General features: G+C 44.8%; 1 protein-coding gene across 1 annotated transcript in view; it reads left to right on the plus strand.

Annotated features, from left to right (window-relative positions):
• LOC141178827 (transmembrane channel-like protein 2-B) overlaps positions 1 to 8,725 on the plus strand; it is a 167,866-nt gene extending 159,141 nt beyond the window's left edge. The window contains exons 21-23 of the mRNA XM_073660642.1: positions 3,154 to 3,232; positions 8,070 to 8,193; positions 8,529 to 8,725. Coding sequence (XP_073516743.1) covers positions 3,154 to 3,232; positions 8,070 to 8,193; positions 8,529 to 8,725 — 400 coding nt within the window. The remainder of the gene's footprint in view (positions 1 to 3,153; positions 3,233 to 8,069; positions 8,194 to 8,528) is intronic.
• The last annotated feature ends 9,392 nt before the right edge of the window (positions 8,726 to 18,117 follow it).

Below are 18,117 nucleotides of genomic sequence, written 5' to 3' on the forward strand. Positions count from 1 at the left end.
ATGAATGCTTTTTGGAGCTAAATAAAGTTATTTGGTGGGAGTCGCTAGTGTCCGCAACAGAAATTTGACCACTAGAAAGTATAGAATGTGGTAAGTACACATGGTTCAGTAAACACATGTGGATTTACCTGCGTTCAATGGAATGGAATTTTTGGACGCACCAAAAAATATGCGTCCAAAGCGCTGCTACGCCTGAAATTTAAAAAAAATGGTGTGGGCTCCCACGTCATTTTTATAACAAGCAGAAGAAAAGTCGACCGCTAGGGGCTGATATTAGTAGCCGGGGAAGGGGCCATTAGCCAACAAGGTTCCCTGGATATTAATATCAGCCCACAGCTGTTTGTTTAGCCTTTACTAGCTAGATTCCAGGTGGACCCCAGAAAAAAATTGACGTAGGGTCCCCCTATAAAATCTAACCAGCAAAGGCTAAACTAAACAGCTGCGGGCTGATATTAATAGCCAGGGAAGGGGCCACGGATACTTTCCCCCTACACGGCTATTAATATCACCCCCCAGCCGTCCCAGAAATGGCACATCCATAAGATGCGCCAAATCTGGCACTTAGCCTCGATCTTCCCAGTGCCCTGTAGCGGTGGCGAGTGGGGTAATGGGGCTGGGGTTCACATCAGCCTTGTATTGGTGGCTGACGTGAAGCCCAGGTTAGTAATGGAGGGCATCTATAAGACGCCCCCATTACTAACTGCGTAGTAAAGTTGTCGGCGCTTTTCAATAAATACACGGCCAGAATAAAGTATTTTAATTAAATACAAAGCACATGTCTTTTAAAAAAAACTTTATTGTACGCCTCCGTGAAGCCATCGATCTTCTGAAAAAAAAACAATCATATCCCTCACCTGTCCGCTGTCAACGACGCAGCACACGACCACCCACGTCCCTCGATGATCCCTGTCACTTCTACAGCTTTGACATCAGCAATCACTGATGTCACTGCTGTAGAAGCCAGCAATGTATACTGACAAGGAGTGTAAAATCACTCCTGTTAGTATACATTGCTGCAGGAGGTCACTGGGGTTCATCAGCTGAAGATCAGCTGATGAGCCCCAGTGAGCTAACCACCGTGGGAGCATTCTTGAGAATTCTCCCACGTGGAGGTCACGTGAGCATCAGCTGATGCTCACGTCACCTCAGGTACTGTACTGACAGTACCTGCGGTGACGTAAGCATCAGCTGATCGCTACGTCACTGAAAGTCCTGTCAGTACAGTACACTGCGGGGAGCGAGAATATAAATTCTTTTTTTTTTACACTGTGGGCACGCAGGCTGGGCAGAGCAGACTACTGCTCCTTCCAGCCACGCTGCTCTCGCTGTTATCAGCGAGAGCAGCGATCAGATGAAAGGAGTAGTAGCCTCTTCTCCCGACCTGGGTACCACACGCAGTGCATTTCCGCTGCGAATTCGTGGTCATTGACTTTAATTGAAATGCAGCAAATTCACAGGTTACCTGCGGTTTTTCCTGCGTTTCAATTCAAGTCAATGGGCGCAAATTCACGGCGGAAATGCACGAACAATTGTAGTGCTCCGTTTTTTAACGCAATGCACATTTGGATTTGCATTGCAATGCATGGCAGACCAATTACAAGCGTTTTTGATGCGTTTCCGCGACGAGAAACCCGCCGTATAAACGCATCAAAAATGCTTCTTGTGCACCTAGCCTAATGGTTCTTTTTAATGATAACAGCAATAATAGAAACAAGGAGAGATAGCTGGAACGTGTCACACAAGCTGTGCTCCAACTATGGCAATGCAAAGTTCAATACAAACAGAATAAATAATTTGTACAGAATACCCTCTTCTAAATTCCTATTTGGCTTTCGATAATTGGGCCGTACTGCTAAAGCGCCCTAACTAGAGAAACCTGCTCTTTACCCTAATGCAGTTGAACACTGGTGTCACACTCACAATTCTGCAGTGCTGAGGAGAGAGAGTCTGCTAGCTTCTGCTTGGTCCCGATGTAGTGGTGCCAAGTTTGTTGTGTTGCACTCCTTCTTCAGGTAACAGTTCCGACTTCTTCCGGGCCTGGGAAAGTCTCATCCCACTTTCAATGCTGAGGGGCTACAGATACCACGGCATTGCTTTCTCTCTCCAGGTTACAGGTGCTTGGGGAAAACCACCTTGACTGTGTTATGCGACCCTTTCCCTCTGACAGGGTCCTGCTGACTGATCCTGCGGTAACCTAGCACTATCTTCTCCCTTGAAGCAGCTAATTCGTTTAACAGTCTCATGCCCTTATTGTTCTACCTGCCTAACACAGGCAAGAGTCTCACACTGTCTCCACTTCCGGATCAGACACTTTCTGCTTCATGTTCAAGCCAACACACAGCAAGCTGCAGGGGAAAAATGTATTGTCCAAGTGCAAGCAAATCAAAAGGGAGCATTGTCTTTTAAAGTCTGTGTAATTCAGTTCTTGGCAGGGGCTACCCCCCCTACACAGATGTCCATTTTTCATGTATGTGTTGTATTCATGTTTTTCACGGATAGAACACATACCCATTTTAGTCTATGGTGCTGTTCACATGTCCATTATTTTAGTCCAGGTGTCTGCAAAAAATCACGGAGAAGCTTTGTAATTTATTTCATGTTTTTTAACAAAAATATGAAATCGGGTCCAAAGCACTGATGATGAGATTTCCTTTAGGCTGTTTTCACATGGTCATGGATCATGCTCGAATTGGAAGACTCGGCCTGAAGGCCAAGTTCCTAACATGAGTTAACTGTCTCATAGGCATATGCTGTATAAAGCAGTTAGCTCAAATTGCATCACCTGGTGGTTGGGCCATATCTTCCGATGCGAGGGCATTCTGTATTTAACAGATGTGTCAAATCAGATTTAGTTATTTGTTTTTTTTTCCATTTCTGGAGAACCACTTTGATATCCAATGGTCGTTAACTGAAAGTGTTTTTCTCAGGAAAACAACCATTGTGTATTTGCCTTATCAAGGGCATATGTACTTGATATAGAAAAAGTCACCAGTTCCGTATGAGTGGCTTCTGCACTGGTCGACCTGGCATGTCCACGCATTGGTTAGCCATTTATTTGAATGTTACTATTTCACTTTAGGGGTGAAAGAAGCCAGTATTAATTATGTAGTTTTTTCATACTAATAATTACTAAAATTAACTCTTTTCTTGTAGACTAGCTATATACTATCTTAATGCAATATCAAAGGCATACAAGAACGCTAATATAGACTTCAAGAAGAAAATGCAGAGGGTATGTAAACTATTTGATGTATATATTGCTGGGCTTCAACGGAGATTGGCAATTATCCAATAGACTGTAAATCTACAGTATTACTTTTTATTGTATTTGCGATCAAGCCGGTTCAAGTCCCCCAAGGAGACTATTAAAAAAAAAATGTAAAATGGATATATATATTTTTTTAACAATAACCCATTCCCCAGCAAATTTAAAAGTTTAAATCACCCACATTTCCCATAAAACAAATAGCAAAATCTTAAAAATCAAAAGTAAAATATTCGATATTGCAGCGTGTGTAATTGTCTAAATGAATGAAATCTAAAAATATCTCTCATATGGTGAATGGCAAAAATGGAAAAATAAATCAAAACAGCTGAACCAATTTTTTTTTGTCATATCACCTATAATAAATAGAGATGAGCGAATGTTTCAATATTCGATTCGGATTACGATTGCTGAATTTGTGATATTCGCCGAATGTTTGTCGAACGCTACCGAACGCCATAGGATTCAATGGGGGGACAAAAAAAATGCATATGCAACACCTTAAAATGGGCCCAAAAGCTGCCAAAATACATCAAGTTAGTGGTAGACACCTGGAAAGTGTCATCAATTGACCCAGAGTACAAGTAATATTATTATTATTGTTACTACTATTACAGCGACATTTATTTTGTGGCGAGTTACATGTCAAAACGGGTCACCGACTGGTACAAGAGGAGAGAGGCCCCTGCCTGCTAGGGCACACAAACAATCTACAAGGGATGGGTGAGGAAACAGTAGGTCAGGGTACAGCAAATCGTGCAACGGTATGCTGGAGCGAGGGTTGCTGCAGATTGTACGCTTGTCACAAGAAGTGGGTCTTCAGCTTCCTTTTCAAGGTCTCCACGGTAGATGACAGTCTGATGTGTTAGGGTACAGCATTATCACAGTAGAGGAGATGCACGGGACAATCTGTTGAGAGCCTAAATCACGTTAAGCTTCCACGTTAAGCTTCAACCATGCAGATTAACCCCTACACCGATTAATATGAAGGCGTAAGGCTTCTTTTTAATGCCTTCAGGAGTGGGAGGAATCAGAGGCTGCGGTCTTCTGGCTCCTCTCTACCATGGTAAACCTGTGACACCCTGCAAGCTTCAACACAATGTTCACAAGGTAGACAACAGCGGTGGTCGTTCTCCTAGACAACGGGCTAACTCCTGTGGCAAGACGACTCGGCCGTTTCCGGAAGTAGACTCAGGAACCGGGTTTTCTCTGCAGGCTTTATTATATGGCATAAGGCCTTGCAACTCCAGCAGAAATAAACACGACTTTACTGGCAAAACAACAAAGCAAAAGATAAACCAGAGCACAGTCCATATGTACAGTATGTGGTATTCGCCCACACAGGGCGTAGTCCCAGCCTACAGCTCTGCCCTGAGATGAAGCTTTCCCAATCTGGAGACCTTGCCACTCCAGACCACAACACAGAAAAAAACAAGACTGAACATTTAAACCATGCTCATCCACACCCTAGGGGGAGGTATGGTGAATGACGTCCCTCCCATCTCTATGTCATTCACATAAAACCACACCCTTTAAAAGAGTTAACCCCCAGCATATAACATGCTGGCAGAAATTCAGTAGGTCTCAAACTGCTGGACTGTGAGTGAGGTATGGGGGGACATGTTACTGTAGATTGAGAAACGTGTGGTGTGCTCGGTGAAACAAACACGGCATGCATGTCTGCTCCGTTTCAGCAGACGGGCTCTCACTCAGCCTGACTGGAGCAGGTAGAGAAGCAGAGGTTGTGCAGTGGGAGACCTGCGTACCAATACTTGGCCCGGTAAAGGAGGAGGAGGAAGAAGCAGCAGATGCGGTTGATAGGGCAGCTGATTGTTGTTGAGGTCCACTGGTCTGCATTTTAACGCAGTGAGATTCCCAGCGTAATGCATGTTGATTGCGCATGTGAAGGTTCATGCATGTAGTAGTCAAATTATTGCACTTTTTCCCTCTACTGAGTTTTTTCTTGCAAAGTGTGCAGATAACATGAGTTGACTAATCCTTTGCGGTCTCAAAAAAGGCCCAGGCTACATAACCCTTGCCACCCCTGCGAGCTGCAGACCCGTGACCGCTGCTGGCCACAGCCACAGTTGTGGCTAAGGATGCAGTGCTCCTTGTGCTTGCATCACTCCGTGTCTGCGCCATAGGGCGGAAGGTAACCTCCTCGTCTTCCTCCTCTACCTCCTCAGATGACCTACTCGGCTGCGTGACTCTGGGTTCACACCAAGTAGGATCTTCAACCCTTGTCATCATCCAATATGTTATCCCATTCCTCTCCCTCAGAGTGACCCTTCTCCTCTTGTTGCCCTGACAGCACAATTACCGATTTTCCCGAATTTAACAAATTTTGCTCGCCTTTCCGATCAGGAATCCAAATGTGCCACATTCGAGTCAAACTTAACATTTGAGATTGGATTTCGAACATATTCGCTCATCACTAATAATAAATAGAATAAAAACGTGTGAAAAAGTTGTATGGGCCTGAAGATCATACCAATAAAACTGCAGCCCAACTTGTGAAAAGTAAGCACTAGTTACAACTCCATTGCCTAAAAAACTAAATAAACTTATGGCTCTCAGTTTATGGCACCTATAGCAACATTTTTCTTTAAGTTTTTATGTAATAGAAACCCTATATAAATTTGGAATCATCATAATTGTACTGACTTGTAAAAAATAGTTATCTGGTCATTTTTACTGCAGTGAATGTCATAAAAAAAAGTCCAAAAAATAATGACGGAATTGCTGTTTTTTTTTTCCATTTCCATTCCAGGATTTTTTTTTCCTGTTTTTCAATACACTATATGGTAAAATGAATATTGTAATTTAAAAATATAATCCTGTAAAAACAAAACACCCTCATGTGGCTATGCTAATGTTAAAATAAAAAAGTTATGACTCTTATGTTACGCTCCCACAAAGTGTATGTAGTGAGCTTTTGATGCTGCAGAATTTCTGCCCTATTTCTGCACCTAATTATTCAAATTAGGTTACTACTTACATACAGTTATATGAAAAAGTTTGGGCACCCCTATTAATCTTAAGCTTAATGTTTTATAAAAATTGGTGTTTTTGCAACAGCTATTTCAGTTTGATATATGTAATAACTGTTGGACACAGTAATGTTTCTGCCTTGAAATGAGGTTTATTGTACTAACAGAAAATGTGCAATCTGCATTCAAACAAAATTTTACAGGGGCATAAGTATGGGCACCCTTATCATTTTCTTGTTTTAAATACTCCTACCTACTTTTTACTGACTTACTAAAGCACTTTTTTTAGTTTTGTAACCTCATTGAGCTTTGAACTTCATAGCCAGGTGTATGCAATCATGAGAAAAGTTACTTAAAGTGGCCACTTGCAAGTTGTTCTCCTGTTTGAATCTCCTCTGAAGAGTGGCATCATGGGCTCCTCAAAACAACTGTCAAATGATCTGAAAACAAAGATTATTCAACATAGTTGTTCAGGGGAAGGATACAAAAAGATGTCTCAGAGATTTAACCTGTCAGTTTCCAGTGTGAGGAACATAGTAAGGAAATGGAAGAACACAGGGACAGTTCTTGTTAAGGCCAGAAGTGGCAGGCCAAGAAAAACATCAGAAGGCAGAGAAGAAGAATGGTGAGATCAGTCAAGGACAATCCTCAGACCACCTCCAGAGAGCTGCAGCATCAACTTGCTGCAGATGGTGTCACTGTGCATCGGTCAACTATACAACGCACTTTGCACAAGGAGACGCTGTATGGGAGAGTGATGCGAAAGAAGCCGTTTCTGCAAGCACGCCACAAACAGAGTCGGCTGAGGTATGCCAAAGCACATTTGGAGAAGCCAATTTCTTTTTGGAAGAAGGTCCTGTGGACTGACGAAACCAAGATTGAGTTGTTTGGTCATACAAAAAGGCGTTATGCATGGCGGCAAAAAAACACAGCATTCCAAGAAAAACACTTGCTACCCACAGTAAAATTTGGTGCAGGTTCCATCATGCTTTGGGGCTGTGTGGCCAATGCCGGCACCGGGAATCTTGTTAAAGTTGAGGGACGCATGGATTCCACTCAGTATCAGCAGATTCTTGACAATAATGTTCAAGAATCAGTGACAAAGTTGAAGTTACGCAGGGGATGGATCTTTCAGCAAGACAATGATCCAAAACACCGCTCCAAATCTACTCAGGCATTCATGCAGAGGAACAATTACAATGTTCTGGAATGACCATCCCAGTCCCCAGACCTGAATATCATTGAACATCTGTGGGATCATTTGAAGAGGGCTGTCCATGCTCTGCGACCATCAAACTTAACTGAACTGGAATTGTTTTGTAAAGAGGAATGGTCAAAAATACCTTCATCCAGGATCCAGGAACTCATTAAAAGCTACAGGAAGCGACTAGAGGCTGTTATTTTTGCAAAAGGAGGATCTACTAAATATTAATGTCACTTTTCTGGTGAGGTGCCCATACTTATGCACCTGTCAAATTTTGTTTGAATGCAGATTGCACATTTTCTGTTAGTACAATAAACCTCATTTCAAGGCAGAAACATTACTGTGTCCAACAGTTATTACATATATCAAACTGAAATAGCTGTTGCAAAAACACAAATTTTTATAAAACATTAAGCTTAAGATTAATAGGGGTGCCCAAACTTTTTCATATAACTGTACTTACTGTGCCAGTTTTTGGTAAAAATGCAAATTATATCGTTGACAGTTACAATGTTATTAATCTACTTTTTGAGGTCTTTTAATAATTAACATTAAAAATCTTGACTGCTTTTTTTTTCCTTTGTTTTTTTAATGATAAAAATTAATAAAGAAACGGGAGGATGAAAAAAGTAAACGAAACAACACTGAGTCAACAAATGAATTATTGAAAGATTTGGTAGACCTATTGCCTCCTAGTGTGAGATATGGAATAAATAAGGAAATTGAACAAAAAGGTAAGATTCTTAAAACATAAGACTTAGGCCAGTTTCTCACATCGGTGTATTAGGGTCCAAGTGCTGACCATGGTATGTGGACTGGTTGTAGGTCTTCTGACCCGAACTCAGCAGCCTCAAAGTGGGCCCAATCCATAGTCCATTAGAGGTACAGGAGATAATATATTGATGTTTTCATGATTGCTGTTTTTTCGTGGCAGTATTCATGTGATTTTTGGTCTCATTGTGACTACTGATGAGAGCAAAGGCAGTGAGTGGTGGAGCAGTTGTATAATGTTTGAGACTTGGGAACTCTTTTATTGTTAATGTCTCCCATACTCTTTTTTTCCTATCAGATGAAAAGTCTCTTAAAGCTAATGCAAATAATGAAACTAAGCCTGGTAATCCAACTTTACCTCTGAAAAATGGCCCCCGGTTGATGGTTACAAAACCACCCATTCAATCTCAGCTGATTAAAACCACATCTACTCAAAAGCTTCAACTTAATACTATAAAACCAAAACCAGGAAGAGGTGGAGGACAAATGTCTTGAAATATTTGGTCATGTATTTCATATTATATTATTTTGCATTCATTCCTGGTAATGTTGAAAAATAAAAGTGATATAAAGATTTGCTAAACTAAAATTTGTGATTTTTTTTTACTAATAAAAACACAAGTGTTAAGAAGATTTTATTACTATAAAACACATGCAGAGTGATGTAATCATGTAATCATGATTTTCTTGAGTAACAAGATTTCAAGAATAAAGTAGAAATCAGACACAATATAAAAATAAGCTGATATTTTCAAGTTACTTACAGCTACACCAGCTCTAGATATAAACCTGTCCTGTTGGATACTACTTGCATGGAACCCAGTCAGACCTCCACAGTTGCACATGCAATGTATTTGATGCACAGGGCTAATGCAGTCTACTATCTGCCTTTCTGGGAACCTCCGAATATGTGCTATAGGCCTTAAAGGGAATCTGTCAGTAGGATCAAACCTCCTAAGTCATCTATATAGACATGCAGGTAATAGGAAGTTGAATAAAATTATGCCTTTATATCTGCGATCTGATAAATTATTCTAGAGAAATCCATGTTTTTCTTAATATGTAAATGAGCTGTTAAAATCTATGGGTCGGACAGAGTGATAAGCAAACACTAAAATGCTCGGGTGCTCGTTCCTTGGGTCGAGCAAATTGGAATGCTCGAGTGCTCGGTCTGAGTAACGAGCCCAATGTAAGTCTATGGGAAACTCGAGCATTTTTCCGGCGCCCCCACCCCTGGGCGGTCTGCAGAGGGCCTAAAAATTGCCCAAATCGAACAGTGCTCAAATGACATGGAAACAGCATGGAGAAGACCCCTGGAAGCATTTCTGACTCCCAGGTCACTGCTGTCAACAATGTTGTTAGAGGTATTATTCACAGTTGATAGCAATGCAAAAGTGCAAAAGCGTATAAAAAATGATACGTTTTTGCACTTTTGCATTGCTTTCAACTGTGAAAAATGCATTCACAAGGAAATGTAATTTTAACATTTTACAACCTTATCTGGCCATGTGGTGTGTGAAATATCATCAAGGGCTGCCAAAAATTTGAACGCACCCCAATACCCATTTGAAGAGACATAGAGGAGGGTCTCAGTAAAAAAAATGTTGCCATTATAAAGGAGTGGGTGTGCTATAGTGGTAATGCCCATGCAGTGACTGCAAGGGCTGTCAAAAATTGGGAAAAACCACAATAACAATTTAAAGACACATGGAGCTGGGCCACAGTAACGACATGTTCCCATTAGAAAGGAGAGGGTCTGCTATACAGTTATAGGGTATGCAGTGAGTCCAACGGCTGCCAAAATTTAGGAAAACCCCACTAACAATTTAAAGACATATAGAGCTGGGCCACAGTAAAGACATGTTCCCATTAGAAAGGAGAGGGTCTGCTATACAGTTATAGGGTATGCAGTGAGTCCAACGGCTGCCAAAATTTAATAAAAATTCTAATAACAATTTAAAGACACATAGAGCTGGGCCACAGTAATGAATATGACATGTTCCCATTAGAAATGAGAGGGTCTGCTATAAAGTTATAGGGTATGCAGTGAGTCCAACGTCTGCCAAAATTTAGGAAAAACCCTACAAACAATTTAAAGACACACAGAGGTGGGCCACAGTAACAACATGTTCCCATTAGAAAGGAGAGGGTCTGCTATACAGTTATATGGTATGCAGTGAGTACAACAGCTGCCAAAATTTAGGAAAAACGCCACTAACAATTTAAAGATACATCGAGCTCGGCTACAGTAACGAGTACGACATGTTCCCATTAAAAATGAGTGGGTCTACTATACTGTTTGCCTATGGAGTGAATGCAATAGCTGCCAAAAATATGGAGGAACTCTAATGTCTCTTGCTAGAGACGTAGAGGTCAGAGGGCCTCCTGAAAACAATGTTCCCATTATTAAGAAGTGGGTCTCCCATACTGTTTGCCTATGCAGTGAAGCAACGGCTGCCAAAAATTTGGAGGAACTCCAATGCCCCTTGCAAGAGACGTAGATATGGTGATATGGTAGATATGGTGGTGAAATGGAGGAGGATGTGGAGGATGAGGATGCGGAGAAGGAGGAGGACAAGAGCAAATAGACAAAATCCGGAAACGTATACCCATGTGTGGGTGTGAAGACAGAGGTGCATGGGAATAAAGACACTCTATTTGAGTTTATGTTATGCTGCTATCATTCGGTGGTTTTGAGAAGTCTGGCCCAATCCACCGGCGGCACTAAAAACTCGCTCTGACAAAACGTTAGTGGCAGGGCAGACCAGGACCTTCAAGGCCAGTACATTCCACGTGTCCAGCTTGGATACCCAATGATTATTAGGCACAGAGGAATCACGGAGGACATTGGTACGGTCGGCAAGGTATTCCCGCACCATCTTCTGAAACTTTTCCCTCTTTCTGAGAATGCCCTGCGCCTTCGGGCCAGTGTGATGGTAGGGTCTGAGAAAACTGACCCAGAACTTTTACAGTGATCCCCTGCCTCTGCTAGATTGCATTTGTGTCTCACTCGCCTGTACTCCTTGGTTGTCCAACGAACTGTGACCTCTGCCGCCAGCATTTTCAGATGGGAATTTTTTAAATAATTCTGCAACAAGGGCCTTCTCATACTGCACCATTTTATTAGGCCTGTCCTGCAAGAGAATAAGAGACAGAAAGTTCTCCTTGTAATGTGGGTCTAGAAGTGTCACCAACCAGTAATGACTGTCACTTTAAATTTGGACAACGCGAGGGTCACGGGAAAGGCAGCGTAACATAAACTCAGCCAAGTGTGCCAGACTGCTAACAGGCAAGACTTCTGTGTCCTCACCAAGAGGACGACTGACCATGCTCTCCTCCTCATCCTCCTCCTCCCTGTCCTCAGCCTATCCATGCTGAACATACAGTATGACAGTTGTGCAGGTAGTAGCGTCCGGTTATAGGAAGTTTCGCCCCCAGCAGTTCGCCCCCAGCAATTTGCCCCCAGCAATTCGCCCCCATCTGTTCGCCCCCAGGTACATTTCGGCCCCGCACATTTCGCCCCTATCATTTCGCCCCCAGGAAGATTCGCCCCCGCACATTTCGCCCCCGCACATTTCGCCCCCGGACGTTTCAAACTGGGGGCGATATGTGCGGGGGTGAGATGTGCGGGGGCAAAACATCCTGGAGTGAACTGCTGGGGGTGAACTGCTGGGGGCGAAAAATCCAATTCCCGTACCATCTATAGCGCAGGAAACTAGCTCCTGTTTTTCCTCCTCCTCTTCCTCATTGTCACCCAATCCACGTTGGGATGACATGAGGCTGGGCTGTGTGAAATCACCCTCTATGGTTCCTTGCTCCATCTCATCGTGCTCCACCTGCAATGCATCCTCTTTAATTGTGTGCAGAGAGCGTTTCCGAAGACAGAGAAGCAGGATGGTGATGCTAATTATGGCGTCATCGCCGCTCACCATCTTGGTGGAGTCCTCAAAGTTTTGGAGGATGGTACAGATGTCTGACATCCATGTCCACTCCTGAGGTTTTATGTGTGGAGGCTTACCTGAATACCGATGGCCTTGTTGATGCTGGTAGTCAACAACTGCCCTCTTCTGCTCACTAATCCTTTCCCCCAACATCTGCAATGTAGACTTCCAACACATGGGGACATCGCAGATAACTAGGTGAGCTGGAAGTTGCAAATATTACTGAAGTACGGCAAGGATGGCGGAAGCTGTAGGTGACTTTCTAAAATGGGCACACACGCGGCGTACTTTGACAAGCAGATCCGGCAGATCCGGGTAGGTTTTGAGAAACCGCTGAACCACGAGGATAACCACATGGGTCAGGCATGGTACGTGTGTGAGCTTGCCTCGCCTCAGAGCTGCCACCAGGTTCTGGCCATGGTCACACAAGACCATGCCTGGTTGTAGAGTCAGCGATGTCAGCCACAGATCTGCCTGCTGTTTCAGAGTTGTCGACAATTCTTCAGCATTGTGCGATTTGTCACCTAAGCATATTAGCTTCAGCACAACCTGTTGCCGCTTGGCCGAGGCAGTTTTGCAGTGCTTCCAGCTTGCGACTGATGTGGTCATTTTGGAGATGGAGGCTGAAGAGGAGGAGGAGGAGGTGCAGAAGCTGTAGAATGTGGGAGCAACCCTGATTGACCCAGGGCCCGCAATCCTCGACGTCGGGAGGACATGTCTAATGTTGTGGGACACGTGCGCGTGTAATGCGGGGATGGCACACCGAGACAAATAGTGGAATCTGGGGACCGAGGACCGAGAGACGGCCGCCACCATCAAGTTGCAGAAAGCTTGCGTCTCCACAAGCCTAAAACGCAACATTTTGAGAGCAAGCATTCGCAAAATGTGTGAATTTAGTAGTGTGGCCCGTGGGGCGTTGGCTTCATATTTGCGCTTGCGTTCCAAGGACTTGGGTAAGGACAACTGAACGCTGCACTGAGACAAGGACATGGACGTGCTTGCTGATAGTGCTAGTTGAGAGTGTGCAACAAGACATGCAGGGCGGAGGGCATCTTGGCATGCGCCATAGACAGGTGATTGGAGTGCACGCACAACAGCGGAAGAAGCAGTGGTGTCATCCGCAGACACTGTTTCTGGACCCTGGGGTTCGGCCCACTTAGTCGGGTGCTTTGCTGCCATGTACCTTATCATGCTGGTGGTGGTCAGGCTGCTAGTTTTGCTACCCCTGCTGATGGTGGCTTGGCAGGTGGTGCAAATTACCTTTTTGGAATTATCTGTCTTTAAAAAACAACCAGACTAGGGAAGACCTAACAGTTGTACTGGCAACTTCCGTCATGTTATGGGGAAGACTTTCCCGCCTTGTGTCTGCGGCCACCACACTGCTTCTTCCTGCCTGTTGTGGTGCTACTCCTCCCTCCCCCTGTGTGCTGCTGTCCTCGCTCTATTTATCCCCTTGCCAGGTTGGGTCAGTTACTATATCATCCACCGCCTTGTCTTCCACTTCCGCACCCTGGTCCTCCTCCTGACTTTCTGGCAATTGTGTCTCATCATCATCATCCAGCTCTTGCGACAGTAATTGCACTTTCCCACTGTTGCCTTTGTGTGACTGTGGCTGCTCCAATATTTGGGCATTACTACACGCATTCTCCTCTTGACTCGCTTGAAGCTGGCCGGGCGAGAGGCCCGAATCTACAAATAGAAAAGTGAACAGCTCTTGTGAGTGTACAAGTGTGGGATCAGTTGTGTCCGGGCACTCGGCATGGTGGGAGGAAGGAGGATCAGGGTGAGTAATATGTGGTCCAGACTCACGGCTACTGAGACTTGACCGTGTGGAAGACAGGGTGGTGGTGGTAGTGGTGGCAAAGTGACTGGAAGCATTATCTGCTATCCAACCAACAACCTTTTGACACTGCTCTGGATTCGGCCTCTGCATGTACCATCACCATCACTTCCAATTCCCCGTCCCTTGCCACGCACCTTGCCCATTTTAAATGGAGGACAATATTTTCTACGTTCACGAGAAACTGTTAGAACTCTCCTGTTAGTTTTTGCTATCTTGTGTTTTGCGGTCACGTGACCAGCTGCCTATATATTCCAGCTCCACCCTTCTGGCTTTGCTGGACTTCAGTGTTTTTTGCCTGTCTCTCTAGCCAGGTGCTTCGGTGCCTATCTCTGTCTAGTTTGCTTGGTCCTCTGGGACCTCTAGTACTTTTTGTCAGTTTGTCTTTTTGCCCTGCAACAACTTCTGTTAGGAGGTGTCCCATTTTTGTCCCAGTCCTTAGTTCTTTTAGGGACACCTCCCTTTATTCTATAGGTCTCCGTTCAGACTAGCCGAGGACGAAGGCGGGTCTGTTCACAAGGAACAGGCTGCCCGCTACATAGTAACATAGTAACATAGTAACATAGTTTGTAAAGCCGAATAAAGACTTGCGTCCATCAAGTTCGACCTGTTAGTTCTGTAATTGCTAAAGTTGATCCAGAGGAGGGCAAAAACCCCAAATGATTTGGCCAATCTTCACCTGAGGAAAAATTCCCTCCCGACTCTGAAACCAGCAGTCAGAATAAATCCCTGTATCAACCTACTATCGTAAGGATTCAGCTTAGTCTTACTGTAGGGACAGCTTTTCCAATTCTTTCCTTAGTTTATGTTGCAGATCCTAACAGTAAGTCCAGCCCAAAAAAGAAAACTAAAAGGAAAGAAATTCGGGGATCAATATGGTTTCCGTCCAGGAGTTGGCTCAACGCCTGCAGGGATTGTCTCTGGAGGTGGCCGAGCTTCAGCAACACGTGAGTAGCTGTCCTGGAGCGCATTTTGTTGAACTGAAGGTGGGACTGCCTGATATTTTTTATGGTAAACAGCAAGATTTTTTTTCCTTTAAAAATGCTTGTTTGTTATATTTTTGTTTGAGACCGAGGTCCTCTGGGAATGAATAACAGCGCATTGGTTTTATTATGTCACTTTTGCACAAAGAACCACAGGGGTGGGTCTTTTCTCTCCAACCTAATGATCCATGTTTAAGTTCTGTTGAGGAATTTTTTTCTGCTATGGGGCTATTATATGATGATCCTGATCGAATCTCATCTGCTGAATCAGAACTTAGACGTTTGAATCAGGGGTCAGATGATGTTGAAATTTATTGCACACACTTCAGGAGATGGGCTTCAGAAGTTAAGTGGAATGATTCGGCGCTGAAAAGTTTATTTCTTGCTGGTCTGAGTGAAAGGGTTAAGGATTTGCTAATTGCATTCCCTGCACCTGAGACACTGCAGGAAGCTATGCAGTTAGCTGTTCGTGTGGACAGGAGAATAAGGTCCAGGGTCAATGATGTAAAAACTCCTGTAACTTCAGGTCCTACTTTCCAGAAAATCTGCTCTGACAGCTGAGAACCAATGGAGCTGGGGCGATGTCAGTCCGCTCACAAGAAAGAGATTGGAGATTCGCCGAAGGTTTGTGTCTTTATTGTGGTAAAGTTGATTATTTGATTAAGTATTGTGAGCGTCGTTTAAGTAAAGAAAAAAAAAAGGCCAGTTACACCCGTATAGCTTGTTTACGCTCTGCAGGAGTGTTCCTTTCTGCGTGTACTACTCTGCAGGGAGATTTGATTGAATTTCAGGTATTTGAGGATTGTGGTTCAACACTTAATGTGATTGATAAAGGGTTTTTGGAAAAACTTAAATTGAAATCCAAACCTTTGTCATCTCCTATTTCTGTGGTTGCAATTGATAACACTCCTTTGAAATGTATTACTCACAAGACTGCTGCATTTCCTCTCACTATCAATGGTGTTCACCAAGAAATTTAGGACTTGGTTGTTTTGGATAATTTGCCCTCTCCAGTAGTGTTGAGCCACCCCCGTAGTGTTCGAGTTCGGTTCGGTTCGTCGAACACCCTTGTGTTCGCCGAACTGTTCGTCGAACTGTTCGTCGAACACCTTCGAACACCGTTAAAACCAATGGCAGGCAAACAAAAACACATAGAAACACATAGAAAACACCTTCAAAGGTGTCCAAAAGCTGACAAACTGCTCAGAAGACATAACTAACACATGGAAAAGTGACAAGTACATATAGTCATGCGAAAAGAAAAGAGGTGGAGGAGTAAAAGGAGGGGAAGACACAGATATAGGCATGTCATGCCCTTCTAAAATCCAAAAAGTGAGAAGCCGACACAGCCAGTCCGTTCCTGCCCGTACCACCTCCGTTTGTGCCAGAGCCGCGGTGGACCCTGACGGCCAGCCCCCCTCTCCCAATACTGGTGCCTGTCCGCTGGTGGGTAGAGCGAGCCCCCCTGTGGTGGAGGCAGCTCTAAGCTTTTTAATTTAAATTGTCTCTCTAATTTGAATGAATACACTTTAAATCCTTTTACAAGGATCTATTGAAGGGCAAGTCTCATGCCAGCAGCCGCGTAATTCCAGCTCCAGTAGCGTCCACTAAAGCTGCTGCAGTTAAAAAGCTTTTATAAGGATCGAGCTCGGCTGTCCACCGCAAGGCATCCTACCGCCAGTCCCAGCCCCTATGCCTTGGGGTGCCTCCTGATGCTCTTCACTGAGTATCCCGTGGTCCCGAAGCATTTCCTTTGAAAAAATTAAGTGTCCAAACTACAGGTGGTGTAGCTTGCTTAACAGCCGGGATAATCCGCTGACTAGCAGACACTGCTACTAGGCACAAAGTATTTCCTGGGCTAGATGCAGTTAAAAATTTGTAATTAGATACTCTCGTTGGATGCTGAGAAAGCATTCCATAGAGTCTCCTGGCACGCCATATATTATTCTCTTAAAAAGCTTGGGGTAGGGGTCTAGGGGACCCTTTTATAGCCAAAATCACGGCCCTGTATCGCAATACGTCACCTAGGCTGAAGATAAATGGAACTGTAGCACCCTGAGGGCTCGGTTGCTACAGAGGTATTGCACCTCACCCAGAGGTGTGATATCTCACTCTCAGGTAAGGATGGAGTGTGGATCAGGACCCCGACACCTGCATGCATTACACCACATTGCCGTGGGGCAGGGCGACCAATATGCCCCTGAGATGGGCACGACAGTCCCTGTCCCTGGCTGGAGTGGGGGGAGGGAACACTGAGGAAGGGGAACCCTGTAGTGCAGGAGCAGGGAGGAAGCAGTTCCTGGGTGCATTGAGAAGTGAGTATAAAAGGTGGGCACCATCTTAGTTCAGTGCAGAGAAGTCTGAGCAGAAGTGACAGGGAGCAGGGGCTCTGCATGAGCTCTGCTCCAGAGGCGGGCCTAGTAACAGAGGCCCAGGCCTGGAAGAGGGAGAAGGAAGGAAGAGGAGCGGAGACGGCTCCAGGAACGAGGAACGAAGGGATCCCAGGGCTGTGGATGGGCGAGTCGCCACCGCACGCCCAAATCCATCTGCGTGGAGGGGTCAGGCCAAAGGGGCAGACCGGTCCCCGAAACTAGTGGAGGCGGGAAACGACCCTCAGCTAGAAACCGGAGGCTGTGACATTTTATGTGGCGCAGCCCCTCGCTACACCCGCTAGGAGGGCAGCACATAGGGTCAGGGTATCTGGCGCCAAGTTTACCAAGAGGAGGCCCGAGGCAGCCGGACAGAAGGGTTGGTAAGAAAGGCCAGACAAAGGACACACAAAGGGGGTCCTGTGAAGCGCTCCAAAGTTATCTGGGAGTTGTCTGAGCCCCTCACCTGGTGAGCACAGTACGACGTGGGCAGCCGTTACCTGCAGAAGTGGTCTGGATAATAAGAACTGTGAGTAAAGGCCCTGGACTGCATCACTGACTCCGTGTCGTTACTGCTGCTGCCCTGCACCATCACCCCCATCCTCCGCATACACTGCCCTGAGTCTATACTCCTCCCGTGGGGAGTTATGCTACGCTCTGCTGCACCCACGACACCAGCCTCAGCGGTCTGCCCTGCAGCGGCGGTTCACTCTGACCGCAATCCACGGGTGGCGTAGTCGGACATTTAAACATC

The sequence above is a fragment of the Phyllobates terribilis genome, unplaced genomic scaffold (assembly GCF_046119375.1).
Source record: "Phyllobates terribilis strain yellow unplaced genomic scaffold, ASM4611937v1 Scaffold_1__5_contigs__length_1240528914, whole genome shotgun sequence".
Classification (NCBI taxonomy): Eukaryota; Metazoa; Chordata; class Amphibia; order Anura; family Dendrobatidae; genus Phyllobates; species Phyllobates terribilis.